Source organism: Balaenoptera physalus (genome assembly GCF_965194825.1).
Source record: "Balaenoptera physalus genome assembly, chromosome: 19".
NCBI classification, from domain to species: domain Eukaryota; kingdom Metazoa; phylum Chordata; class Mammalia; order Artiodactyla; family Balaenopteridae; genus Balaenoptera; species Balaenoptera physalus.
This window is the reverse complement of record NC_138900.1, coordinates 66,209,612-66,222,558: the sequence shown is the minus strand read 5'-3', so window position 1 is coordinate 66,222,558 and position 12,947 is coordinate 66,209,612. Positions and strand designations below refer to the sequence as shown.

Here is a 12,947-nt window from a genome sequence, read left to right as displayed (position 1 = left end):
GAAAAGAAGAAAGGTTTGAACACACGAAATGTTAAAAGCAAACAGCACACCACCTTGCTCTTTGCATCTCTACGTGAGAGCAGGCTGGTGGCCTCAAGTCCCGGGGTCCCAGCCCTGGGTGCCCTGCCCTGAGCCTCTGCACAGTCTGGACCCCAGCGAGGCTCACGTCCTTCCCAGCCCCCTAGCGCTCTTCCCACCGCGCCCCTTTGGGCTCGGGGTCTTTCCAGTCGGTGCTAATCCTGCCTTTGGATGTGTTCTCTCCCTGCAGGTGATGGTTTGGTATCTAGCCCCTAAAGTTGACACAAGTTTGCTGGCACTTTTCAGAAAGTACTGGGACTTCGTGTGTGACAGATGACACAGTCTACAGGGCTCACGAGGGTGTTGGGAGGGAAGGAGGAGGCCGCATTATCTACCAGTAGACTTTAAGTGGGTTGTCAACAAATTTGTATGCGTGTAGGTAAACACTCTAAAATTATGAAACCACATTACAGAAATTTGGCAGGGAAACTACCCATAATTCCACAACCAAACACAATTAACCCTATCATTTTTGATAATTTATTTTTAGTCAATCTTTCTTTAACATTTTAAACAACTATAATCATGTTATACATACAGTTTATAATTTTTCAGGTAATATTATAAGCATTTTTCCATGTTTTTATTTTTATAAACATAGCCTTTAGTAGTTCCAAAATCGAGAGTATGCTTACACACCTTTGAAGCCCAGTTCAACACCCCCAGCCGCCCCTTGTGTTAGCCACCGTCAGCACTCTCATCTGCTACAGAAGTCCCTCTGCACGTTCTCTCCCCACCCCCGCCCCCGCCCCAGCAGGCCGTCCTCCCACCCTCAGAGCCCCGTGTGGCCACACAGTGGGCGTGGCACCAAGAGAAAAGCAGCAGAACTCGTCGGCCGGCCGTGTATCTGGTCCGGAGCCATCCTGGCAGTGCCGGGGCCGCTGCAGCTGCCTGCAGAGGGCCGATGGCGCGGACACAGAGCACCGAATCAGGTGGGCTGGTGATTTTGAAGAGGTCTCGCAAACGTTTCAGTCCTGTGGTCCAAAATGCCTCTTTTATTTGAAAACAGCTGAGTAACATTCATCTGCTTTTCACATTTTCCTGTCCAGATATGAGTCACTTCCCGCTTTCAGTCCAGTTGGGGTTTTTTCTTTTTACTTTTTTTCCCATAAATGCTCATACTCAGTCCTGGAACTTTTAGGTACACGTTGGTGTTCTGTGGCCTGGGAAAATGCCGAATAACGTTTTTCTGTTTTCATTGACTTTGTATATTCTGTTGTTTAAAAAAGTAAAGGATCTGGATTAGGGTGAGGTCATTGTGGGTAGGTTTTTAAAAATAGTGATTGGGAAAACATAAGAGCTGTTTATTTGCTGACAATCTGACTGGGGAAGTCAGACAGGAACAGTGAGTAGTTTCACCGAGTGAGGTCGGGCAGTGCACAGCTGCTAAATGGAGTGTTTTCTTTGTTTTGCCAGAAAGGAAGAAAACGTTCTTATTTTTTTCTTTAGAGTAATTCCTTCCTGTGAGATGCTATTTTAAGCTTAAAATACTCTAAACCAAATGGGTTCTAGTGTCTCCCAAGACCCATATCAACCCTGATGCAACTTTATGAAATTAGGGAGACTCATGAGAAAAATTCAGGGCGTGAAAGGTCTTTTCCCCAACAGGCCGTAACCTCTGTGAGCGCGAGAGCCCATCGACGGCGCTGATCGCTGTGTGCCCAGCCCTTGGAAAATGGCCCGGGACACAGCAGGAGCTTTGTAAGACGAGTTGGTGAATGAACAGTTGTTGGTTTAGGGCAGGGATTGGCACCTTTTTTTCCTGCAAAGGTGCAGAAAGTCAGTATTTCTGGCTCTGGGAAGCGTGCGGAGTCTGGGGCCGGGCTCTGCCGTCGTGGGGTGGAGAGCACTCGTTGACGGTACGTCTGCGCACAGCGTGGTTGTGTGCCCCGGAGCCCGCTTACACAGGCAGACCGGCCGAGGGCAGCCTGCAGCCTGCAGCCTGCCTGCCCCTCGCTTAGAACAGCGCCGCCCGGTAGAGCTCCCTGGGATGACCGGGCTTCTGTGTCTGCTGCAGTATGGTAGCTGCTAGCCACGTGAGGGAGCGCTTAAAATGTGGTTAGTGCCACCGAGGAGTGAGATTTTTAATTTTCTTCAATTGTAATTAATACCAACTTCAGTGGTCCCGTGCGGTCAGTGGCTGCAGCAGTGGGCAGCGCAGCGTTAGAACCTTCCCAGAAGCCCGGTGCACAGAGCTGCTCGCTGCTCCCTGGGGTGCCCAGACACGTTAGGGGAGGAGAGAGTTCTGTGGCCAAAGAAATTGAGAAATTATGGTTTAAAAATGTAGATTTATTTGTTGCAGGACTTCTCAGAGCCTTTAATCTGCTAATGTACGTGGGCAGCCTACAAAAAAGGAGTTTCTCAGATTTTCCCTCCAAACTTTTGAGCACAAAGCTTTCTGGGGGTGGCCCGGAGAAAACGATGGAAGGTGTGGCCGACCAGGAGATGGGGAGTCTGCAGAAAGTGTAACTTAATAGCTTTAATAAGTTATGTTGAGTGTGTCATGCTAGACAGGTTTTGAAGATTTGTAGAAATCCCCATGGTGCACAGCCAAGGGACCTCTGGAAATATTGGGGAAAAATAGTGCAAGAAGGTGTGTGTGCTGTTCAGAAAGTAAAGCCTCCCTCATTTGCCAGGGTCTTTGCATAAGAGCTGACTGCCCGTGCCTGCCCAAGGTTCATAAGCTTGAAGAATCAGTTAACTCGATACTTGAGAAACTTTAGTATTTGAATCAGAAATAGGACATACGTACCTTAATGTGGTTTGGGAGTTTGGAAACTACATCATGTTGGATAAGTGCTGTTTTATTTTCAACAAATATTTGTGCTCAAATATTTGCATCTTAAAGCTTAAGGGCTTAGAAGCTTAATTGTATCGGTTTCTTTTTGAGGAGAAAAAAAAAATGCACCCCTGCCTGTGAAAAGGGAGGTACGCAGAGGGGATGGCTCTGGAACTCTCCAACGGCGACGGCCCTTTCTCATCCCTGTCCAGCTGTGCAGCTGCGGCCTCTGCCCATCCTTGCTCTGTTTTGCAGAGGCAGTGCTAGGGGTCTGCAGGGTCTCCTCCGCAGCTGCTCTCCTCACACCTCCAGCCTGGCTTTGTCCTAGAAGGAGGAGACGAGGAGATGCCAGTGAGAGGTTCTGGGCAGCTGTGTCTCCGAACAATCTCAGTGGAAAACGTTGAGCGTTAGTTTTTCAGAAATGAGAACAGATCATAACTAATCTTCAGTTATAATTATGGTCTGTGCCCTTGTGCATTTTCAAGCTCCGATCTCTTTCTTTTCTATGATTTGTTTTTATTTTTTGCCTGTTTCTTCTGTGTCACTTTCCACTTCGCCCTCCATTCCCGAGCGAGCTGCCTCCTCGTTCCTGGCGAGCTCACCCACCGCAGAGGAGACGGGGCCGGGCGTTGGGAGCCGGACTGTGAAAAGTTGCTAATGTATCGATGCAAACTAATCATGTGTACTTCAAGCTCTTACTTCATTTTTATAATTTTGTTTGTTGTTGTTTTGTTTTGTTTTGTTTACCTTTACAGTGAGTGTTGAAAAGATAGACCTGAAGGGATTATCACACAAAAAAAATGAAAGAAATGTTGAATGTTCCTTTGAGGTAAGATGCTAAGTTTTTTTTCCCTTTTCTCCTCTAAGGGATAGGAAGGAAACATTTACCATGAAGTGGTACTTTTATTTCTCTAAATAAAAGACGAGTCGTTTGCAAAGCACTGTGCCACTGCTGCGGGAGATAGAAGTGGGGACTGGGCCCTGTGGGTGGACCGTCTCCACGGTGGGCTTGTTGGGCCTGGGGGGCTGCTCTCCCTGGACCTCAGCAGGCTCCACGAGGGGGAGGGGCTGGGCTCGGGCACAGCCTGCAGTTCGCAGTCCTGTTGTGTCCCTGTTCGCCGTGTGACTGAGGACAATGCTGGACTTCTCTGTGCCCCAGCACCTCCATTCAGTCAAACAGGATGGAGTTTGGGGGAGAATTAAATGAGACAGTTCATTCAAAGCGCTCAGTACAGGGTCTGGATATAGTAAGTGCCTGCAAAGATGAGCTGGTGTTCTTCTGTACCTCCTGGATGACAGAAACTCCTTGGTGTGTGTGGGGAGCATTCTCTAGACTGACATGCTCAGCTGCTGGTGGCTGGTCACCAGAGTTGGCTAAAGTAGAGAATTGTGAAAATTGAGGCATACTGTTTATTAGAATTTCAGATCTACGGTAACAGTGGCTTAAACAACATCGGAGTGTGCAAGGAGTCGGCCCCGGGGCTGGAATGGCAGCTGTGCTCCATAAAATACGTAGGGAGCCAGGCTCCCTCCAGTTGACTGCTTTGACATCTCTGGGAGGTGGCCCTTAGCCTCACGGTCCAAGATGGCAGCTAGGACTCCAGCCCTCAACGTTTTCATTCCAGGCAACAGGACATGGGATGAAGAGGAGAGTGAAAGGTTACTTCTACCTCTTTTTCATGGAGCATTCTTAAAAACAGCCACTAGAGGGACTTCCCTGGCAGTCCAGTGGTTAGGGCTCCTTGCTTCCACTGCCAGGAGCGCGGGTTCGATCCCTGGTCGGGGAACTAAGATCCCAGATGCCGCGAGGTGTGGCAAAAAAAGCCACTAGACACTTCCTCTTATGTCTTACTGGCCAGACTTAGTTTCCTGGTCTCGCTTAGCTGCGTGTGCGTGGCTGGCTGTGTCACCAGGGTTCTGTTACTACCCCATCGTTGTGCGAGGTTCTCCTTTGACCACATGCATCGTTGGAAACTGATTGATAAGGAAAATCTGCTTCCAGCTTTACTGGGAAGTGTTCTCAGGCATAGCAGCTTCTGGTTAGTATCTAGTACTTACACTGTGCAGCTTACTAACTTTTCAAAGAGTGTAGCTACATCAGAATACTTCAAGTACTTTTAATACCACAAGGATAAAACCCTCATTTGATTTGGGAAGTCCTGCATTGTGCAAATCAGTTGTTACTCCATAGATGTGTCTTTTCAAAATGTATGGGAAAGGCTTCCCTTCGGTTTTGGAGGTTGTCAGAGCTTGCGACCAGCACCCAAGTGTCAGCAATCAGAGAACCTCAGGACCCCAGCATCTTCAAGGCCTGCTTGAGTTGGGGAGCCCAGCGAGTCCCTGAAACGCTGGGTGTGTTGGCTCCTCTCCTCTGCAGTCTGGCCTCTGGCTGGCGGATATCCCCTGAGGGGCTGGTGGCGGGCGTGGTCCCTCTGCACAGGGCCTGCCTGTGTGGGAACTGCTGAGCATCAAGCCCTTCAGATCCCACACACAGATCCCACTCACAGCCCGTCTGATCAAACTGGGCTTGGACTCGGCCCCGGTCCGCAGCCTCTCTGCAAAGAAATGAGCTTTGGCAGGGTAGACACTTGGCCTCTCGTGGCCCTTCCCCAGAGGAGGGCCTTGTGATCAGGGTGGGGAGGCGGCAGGCTGGCAGGATGGGGCGCCGTGAGTCTTCTGAAAGCAGAGCGGACAGCTGCAAAAGGCGCCTGGAGGCCGGTCGCAGCTCTGAGATAACTGTCCCACGGGTTAACGGGTTCAGTTTAAGACGTTTCTAACCCCAAATGGTTAAGCTGAATGAAGTGTTTTGGTACTTAAAAAGCTTTGGTTATCGGAAAAGCTTGCTTTTTCTGATGTGGTAACGGATAAAAGGATTCTGGTGTTTAGGGAAGTGATAATCCTTCACTAGCCAGCAGTCCCAACTCATTTTCTTTTGGGATACTAACTTGATATGCCCTAAGGGATTTACTGCCCACGATACATTTGTTGATGGTAATTTGAGGCACAAAGGAAAGATACAAGGAAGATTTTTAAAAAACACAACTATCTTCTTATTTATAAAGCACACTGTTCATTTGCACAGCTTAAACTGTGTGCTTGTTCTCTGCAGGTGAGTTGCACCTCCTACTTGTAAATAAGTGGCTGCTTGTAGGATACGAATGTGTGATGTGCATGTGCTTAGGTTTGGGACTCCTGTCACACTCGAAAAGTGAAGCGCCTTGTAGTTACATAGCTTCGGGCGTTTAACCGCGGTCTCTCTAGCTCGCTGTGGTCAGGACTACAGTTCTGTAAGAGGGAGAACCTGTGGACAGCGGGAGAACATCACTCCATGTACCTTTAAACTTACAAACTTTCTGTCATCTTACATGACCGCCCGGCAAAAGTAAGTCCCAGTAGCATTTTTCTGTTTTAGAAATCAACAAGACGAGGGGCTTCCCTGGTGGCGCAGTGGTTGAGAATCTGCCTGCCAATGCAGGGGATACGGGTTTGAGCCCTGGTCTGGGAAGATCCCACATGCCGCGGAGCAACTAGGCCCGTGAGCCACAACTACTGAGCCTGCGCGTCTGGAGCCTGTGCTCCGCAACAAGAGAGGCCGCGACAGTGAGAGGCCCGCGCACCGCGATGAAGAGTGGCCCCCGCTCGCCGCAACTAGAGAAAGCCCTCGCACAGAAACGAAGACCCAACACAGCCAAAAATAAATAAATAAATAATTTTTTTTTAAAAAAAAGAAAAGAAATCAACGAGACGATTCTAAAATTTATATGGAGGGAATTCCCTGGTGGTCCAGTGGTTAGGACTCCGCGCTTTCATTGCCGAGGGCGCGGGTTCAGTCCCTGGTCAGGGAGTTAAGATTCCTCAAGCCTCACAGCGCAGCCTGAGTAAATAAATAAATAGTAAATAAAATAAAATAAAATTTATATGGAGAAAACTATAGAGCAGTCCAAACAATTCTGAAACGAAGAAAACACGGAAGACGCACAGTACCTGATTTCAACACCTCGTGTTAAAGGTGCTGCTGAGAGGGAGGAGACGCCGTGCCCTGGGGCAGTGGGGCCCGAACTAGACTCACATGTAAACTCTCAGTTGGTTGTTCTGAAGACTTTAGGAGAATATCCTTGATGGCATTTTTAAAGATTAGATGGTTTTAAAATTTTCTAATTGACTTTCTTCTTTACACCTCTGATGAGATAGATTTCACATACCATAAAATTCATCCATTTAAACTGTTCAGTGGCTTTTTTTATTTATTCAGAATTTTGTAACCATCACCACGATTTAATTTTAATATTTCCATCATCCCAGGAAGAAGCCCCATACCTATTAGCAGTCATTCCCCACTTCTCCTCCCCAAGTTCCTGGCAAATACTAACCTGCTTTCTGCCTCAGTGGATTTGCCTATGCTGAATATTTCACATAAATGGAATCATACAATATGTGATCTTTGGTGATTGGTTTCTTTCATGCAAATAATGTTTTCGAGGCTTCTCTGTGTTATAGCGTGTATTAGTGCTTCCCTTTTTATGGCTGAGTGATATTCCACCGTGTGGATGGACCACATTTAGTTCACCCACTCAGCAGTTAGTTGATGCACTTCTGGGTTGTTTCCACTTTTTGCCTCTTATGAGTAATGCTGCTATGAACATTTATGTACAACTTTTTGTGTGGACAAATGCTTTCATTTCTCTTGGATACACACCTAGGACTGGACTTACTGGGCCATGTGGCTTGCAGATATTTTCTTCCATTGGGTGGGAATTTTCTTCATTTTCTTGATGCTGTCCTTTGACACACAAAAGTTTTTCATTTTGATGAAGTCCAGTTTACCTACTTTTTCTTTCATTCCTTGTGCTTTTGGTATTATATTTAAGAAATCGTTGCCTAAGCCAAGGTCACAAAGATTCACTCCTGTGTTTTCTGATAAGAATTTTATTGTTTTTGCTTTTACGTTTAGGTCTTTGATTCATTTTGAATTAATTTCTTGTGTATGGTGTGAGGTAGGGGTTCGAATGCATACTTTTGCACGTGGACGTCCTGTTGTCCAGCACCATTTGTTTGTTTGTTTGTTTATTTTACAATTTTTTTTTAACATCTTTAATGGACAGCACCATTTGTTGAAAAGACCATTCTTTCCCCCACTGAAGGGTCTTCACACCATTGTTGAGAATCAGTTGAGCGAAATTGTGAGGGGTTGTTTCTGGACTCTCAGTTCCATTCATCTCTGTTGTTGTCAGGCCAGCACTGCTCTGTCTTGAGCACTGTGGCTTTGACGTTGAAGTTGGGAAGTGTGAGTCCTCTTAGGTTCGGTCTTCTTTTTCAGGATCGTCTTGGCTGTTGTGGGGATGCTGCATTTCCATGTGAGTTTTAGGAGCAGCTTGTCAGTTTTGGTGCCAGCACCGGCAGCAACTCAGGCTCCCGCTGCCTGCGGCTCCTTGCAGGGTGGCCCTGGGTGGGCTCGGGGACTGGCGGTGGCGACTGCTCTGTCCCGCGGGCCGGGCCTCTTCTGCTTCGGGCTGAGGGCCCCGGACGCCACACCACCCTGGTCAACTGATTGTTGACAAAGGTATAAAGGCAGTTCAGTGAAGAAAAGATGGTCTTTTCAACAAATGGTTCAGGAGCAGATAACCATACGCAAAAAAAAGGAACCTTCATCAAACCTTACCCTTTATATAGAAATTAACTCAAAACTGATCACAGACCTAAATGTAAAACCTAAAACTATAAAACTTCTACAAGAAAGCATAGGAGAAAAGTTTGTGCCTTAAACAGGCAAAGATTTCTTAGGTAGGATACCAAAAACATGAGCCATAAAAGACAAAATGAATTAAACTTCATCAGAGTTTAAAACTTGCTCTTTGACGGGCACTGTGGAGAAAATTAAGACAAGCCACAGAACTAGGAGAAAAATATTTGTAAATTACATGTCTGATAGAGGATTTGTATTCAAACTATAAAAAGAACTCTCAAAACTCAATGATGAGAAAATAACCCAATAAAAAAATGAACATTTTACCAAGAACTATGTATGGATGGCGAATAGCACACGTGAACAGATGTTCAGCATCATTGGCCACTAGGAGAACACCAATTAAAACCACTGTGAGCTAATACTACACGCCCATCACAGCGGCTGAAGTTGACAGGATGACCACACCCGCTGCTGGCAGGTGTGTGGAAGGACTGCCATGGGAGTGTAAAATTGTGAGATTACTTTGGAAGACAGTTTGGCAGTTTTTTAAAGAGTCAAACATATCCCTAAAATCTGATTCATCAGTCACTCTTCTAGGTCAATAACCAAAGGAAATGAAAGTACATGTTCATACAAAGGTTTGTACACGAATGTTTATAACAGCTTTATTTGTAACTCCCCAAATATCCATTATCAGGAGGCTGGATATACACTGTGGTATTGTAGCCGCACAGTTCAGCGTTCAGAATAGAGGAGTGAATTACTGATACACTTGGCAATATGGAGGAAACTGCGTAATTGTGCTGTGTGAAAGCAGAAAAAAAGAGCATACACTGTATGAGTTTGTTTATGTAAATTTAGAAAATGCAAAATAATCTGCAGTGACAGAAGGCAGATCAATAGCTTCCTGGGGAGAGAGTGATGGATGTGTTCATTATATTGATTGGAGTAATGGTTTCATGGGTGTATACATATGTCCAAACTGATCAGATTGTACACTTTAAATATGTGCATTTCATTGTCAGTTATACTCAATAAAACCTTTAAAAAAATTACCTGAGGATTGGGACTTCCCTGGTGGCGCAGAGGTTAAAGAATTCGCCTGCCAGGGCTTCCCTGGTGGCACAGTGGTTAGGAATCCGCCTGCCAATGCAGGGGACACGGGTTCGAGCCCTGGTCCGGGAAGATCCCACGTGCCGCAAAGCAGCTAAGCTCATGCACCACAACTACTGAGCCTGTGCTCTAGAGCCCACGAGCCACAACTACTGAGCCCGCGTGCCACAACTACTGAAGCCCATGCGCCTAGAGCCCGTGCTCCACAATAAGAGAAGCCACCACAATGAGAAGCCCGCGCACCGCAGTGAAGAGTAGCCCCCGTTCGCCGCAACTAGAGAAAAGCCCGCACACAGCAACGAAGACCCAATGCAGCCAAAAAAAAAAAAAAATTTACCTGAGGATTAATTTTTGTCCACAGAGCCCTAAATAATTAGGATAAATTGTCCTTTAAATAGGTTGTCTTTTGAACATGGATATAAATAGCTGTTGTACTGTGGCCAGAACAATAAAGAACTTTATTAGGCATGTCTGCCTTACCATGGTGAGATGTACCGTCTATTGCTAACAGTATAGGAAGACTCGAGAAGCGGTTTTTTCTGAAACCTTTCACTTATTCAAGGAGAAGTCAGCGACTTCCCCCCCCCTCCCCTTTTTCTCAGCTTTGTTTATCTCTGCTTTTAGTTTTTATGTGTCATTGTTTTCCAGGATACAAATGAAAGGTTATTCTTTTATCGGAAGACGTAAGTAATAAAGGGACTAGAAGCAGGAGTTTGAGTTTCCTGTTCTTTCTTTTCATGGAGTTGGTTTTGTTTTTGCTGAAGTTGTAATTACTAGTTACTGAGGAGAGCAAATACAGGAAGCAGATGACAGAATCTTTTAAAATATAAAATTATCTTATATCTATGTACATGTGAAATGTCCAAATTTTACCAGCTTTCCCAAATTCACTGTTGAATAACTAAAACTTTTTTAAAGTACACTTATTACACACGAAGGACAGGGTGGGAAAAATACATCAGAAGATTACCCAAACGCTTGCAATGCCTGTAGACGGGAGAGTTGTGTTGACTTAAAAAGGAACTGTGGAGCAGTACTAATTAAAACACCCATTCTCTTTATGCCAATCTTTGTTAAGAACCCAGACATTACATTTTGTTTTAGTGCTATATCTTTTCTTTAATAAAAGTTTTCCATCTTGAAACAATCTTAACTGCTCTGAATATTTTATCACTATTAGCCAAGGATGAGTCTTGACAACTATTTTTTTAAATTTAGTTTTTGTTTTCATCAGCTCTGCGTGTGCAGAGAGTCCAGTAATTCTGCCCACATCACCCGGAGGAGCAGGGAACTGTTTCTCGTGATGATGCGCCTCATTGCTCGCATGATAATTAGCCTGACTGTGTGAAGGTTGTTGCTACCCAAGCCATGTGGTGTATGCTTAGCACCTTTCCTTTCCGATACTTTATTCTACCTGGAGTTAATCGTCTCTTTTTGTTTGTTTGTTGCTTGTGAACAAGTACTTAGAAAACAACTTCACCCCTAAAGTCTTCCCTGGTTGTGTTCATATGCGTCCGGCATTCCATAGGTTTCATCTCTGGAGCTACGGCCCTGCTCCGACCTGGACTTGGCCTGGTGCAGTCTCATGGCGGGGCCCCCGTACCATCACCCGCGGGGTCCCTTCCTCCCTCCCGGCTCTGATACCCTGTTCTCAGCTCTTAGCTCATCTGTTGTCTTGGGTTAGTTCTGGGTTTTAGTAGTTGTTCTAGTAGCTTCTCAGAAAGGGTCCCGGGGAGGTACAGTTTCTGACTGTCATGTTTGGCATTGTCTTCATCCGTCTGACCTGACATGTGACTGGGAATACAGTTCTAGACCAGGCGTCATTTTTCCTTAGGAACTCGGAAGCGCTTCGTATTTACTGTCTTGCAGTGTTGCTGTTGAGAAGCATGGATCTGTTCTGACTCCTGATCCAGTGTTGGCCCTGTTTTATCATTTCTAAAGGTTTTAGGATCTTCTCTCGGTCCCAAGCATTTGCACATTTCTCAGAGCCGGGCTTGGGTGTAGGTTGTCATCCGCTGTGCTGAGACGCAAGTCAGCCCTTTGAACTGAAGTCCATTAATTTGAGTTCCTTTTCTTCAGTCATTCCTTTTGGTTTCCTCTGTCCTATTCTTCTCAGTTTTCTTGTTTTGGAACTCCTGCTGTCTGCCTGTTGGACCTCAAGACTGGTCCTCTGTTTTATTTTTTTTTCCTCTATTTTCTTTCCCTTGGACTTGTTTGATCTATCCTATGGAAGATTCCCTCATCTTCCATCTCTTGAATTGAATTTTTCACTTCTGCGGTCCTGTTGTTAACAGCGAAGACCTCTTGTCCCCTGGCAGTTCTTTGTTCACAGCGTCCTCTTCTTGGCGATGCTTTCTGCCCTTAGTTCGCTGAGAATATCGCTGATAGTTTTTAGTTTTAAAAACGAGTTTTGAGTGCATGGTCCGTGCCACCTCCAGGCTGCCTTGTTCTTTGTGACGGCTTTGCCTGTCCTTGTATTCGGCTTCAGAGCTCCTCAGAGGTCTGGTGGCAGGTCTGGTGGCGCTGGGCTGCTTGCTCACATGAGGGCTGTGGCCTGAGCTGCTGCCTGTGTGAGTGAAGAAAACGCTGCTCCCCCTTCTCCAGAGGGTGCGAGAGCTGAGACGGACAGTGGGTCAGAGGAGTTAGACTCTGAGTGTGAAGAAATCCTCAGTACCCTTATCAACTCTGTGCATACCGTGCTTTTTTTTTTTTTTGGCTGCGTTGGGTCTTTGTTGCGGTGCGCGGGCTTCTCATGGCAGTGGCTTCTCTTGTTGCAGAGCACAGGCTCTAGGCGTGTGGGCTTCAGTAGTTGTGGCGCACAGGCTCAGTAGTGGTGGCTCGCGGGCTCTAGAGCGCAGGCTCAGCAGTTGTGGTGCATGGGCTTAGTTGCTCAGCGGCGTGTGGGTCTTCCCAGACCAGGGCTCGAACCCGTGTCCCCTGCATTGGCAGGCGGATTCTTAACCACTGTGCCACAGGGAAGTCCCCATGCTTTTTTGTGTATGTTTAAGATACATTAAAATCCGTCTTAGCAGGTCTCAGTGGCTCTTTGAGCGACTATGGGTGGTAGAAAAATACTGTGCCATCATTTGATTGGCAGTGTTTCTTCTTGGTGGTACATCAGCAGTGGGGTAGCTTATGGTCGATGTTGTCTTGGACGTGGTAGATCACGTGTCTCTAGCCCGTGGCCCAATGCGAGGCTGCTCTCCTGTGTCCGTGCCCCTCCAGGGGCCCGCCCTCTCCTCTGCCTCAGGGGACCGCGTCAGGCCAACCTGCGTCACCTGCAGAGCGGAG

At 46.5% G+C, this 12,947-nt stretch overlaps 1 protein-coding gene across 2 annotated transcripts in view; it reads left to right on the top strand.

The window, feature by feature from the left end:
* ZCCHC14 (zinc finger CCHC-type containing 14) overlaps nucleotides 1-12,947 on the top strand; it is a 57,014-nt gene that overhangs the window by 28,958 nt on the left and 15,109 nt on the right. For both annotated transcript variants that reach the window (XM_082436890.1, XM_082436889.1), the window contains exon 3: nucleotides 3,613-3,686. In XM_082436890.1, the coding sequence (XP_082293016.1) occupies nucleotides 3,613-3,686 (74 nt within the window). The remainder of the gene's footprint in view (nucleotides 1-3,612; nucleotides 3,687-12,947) is intronic.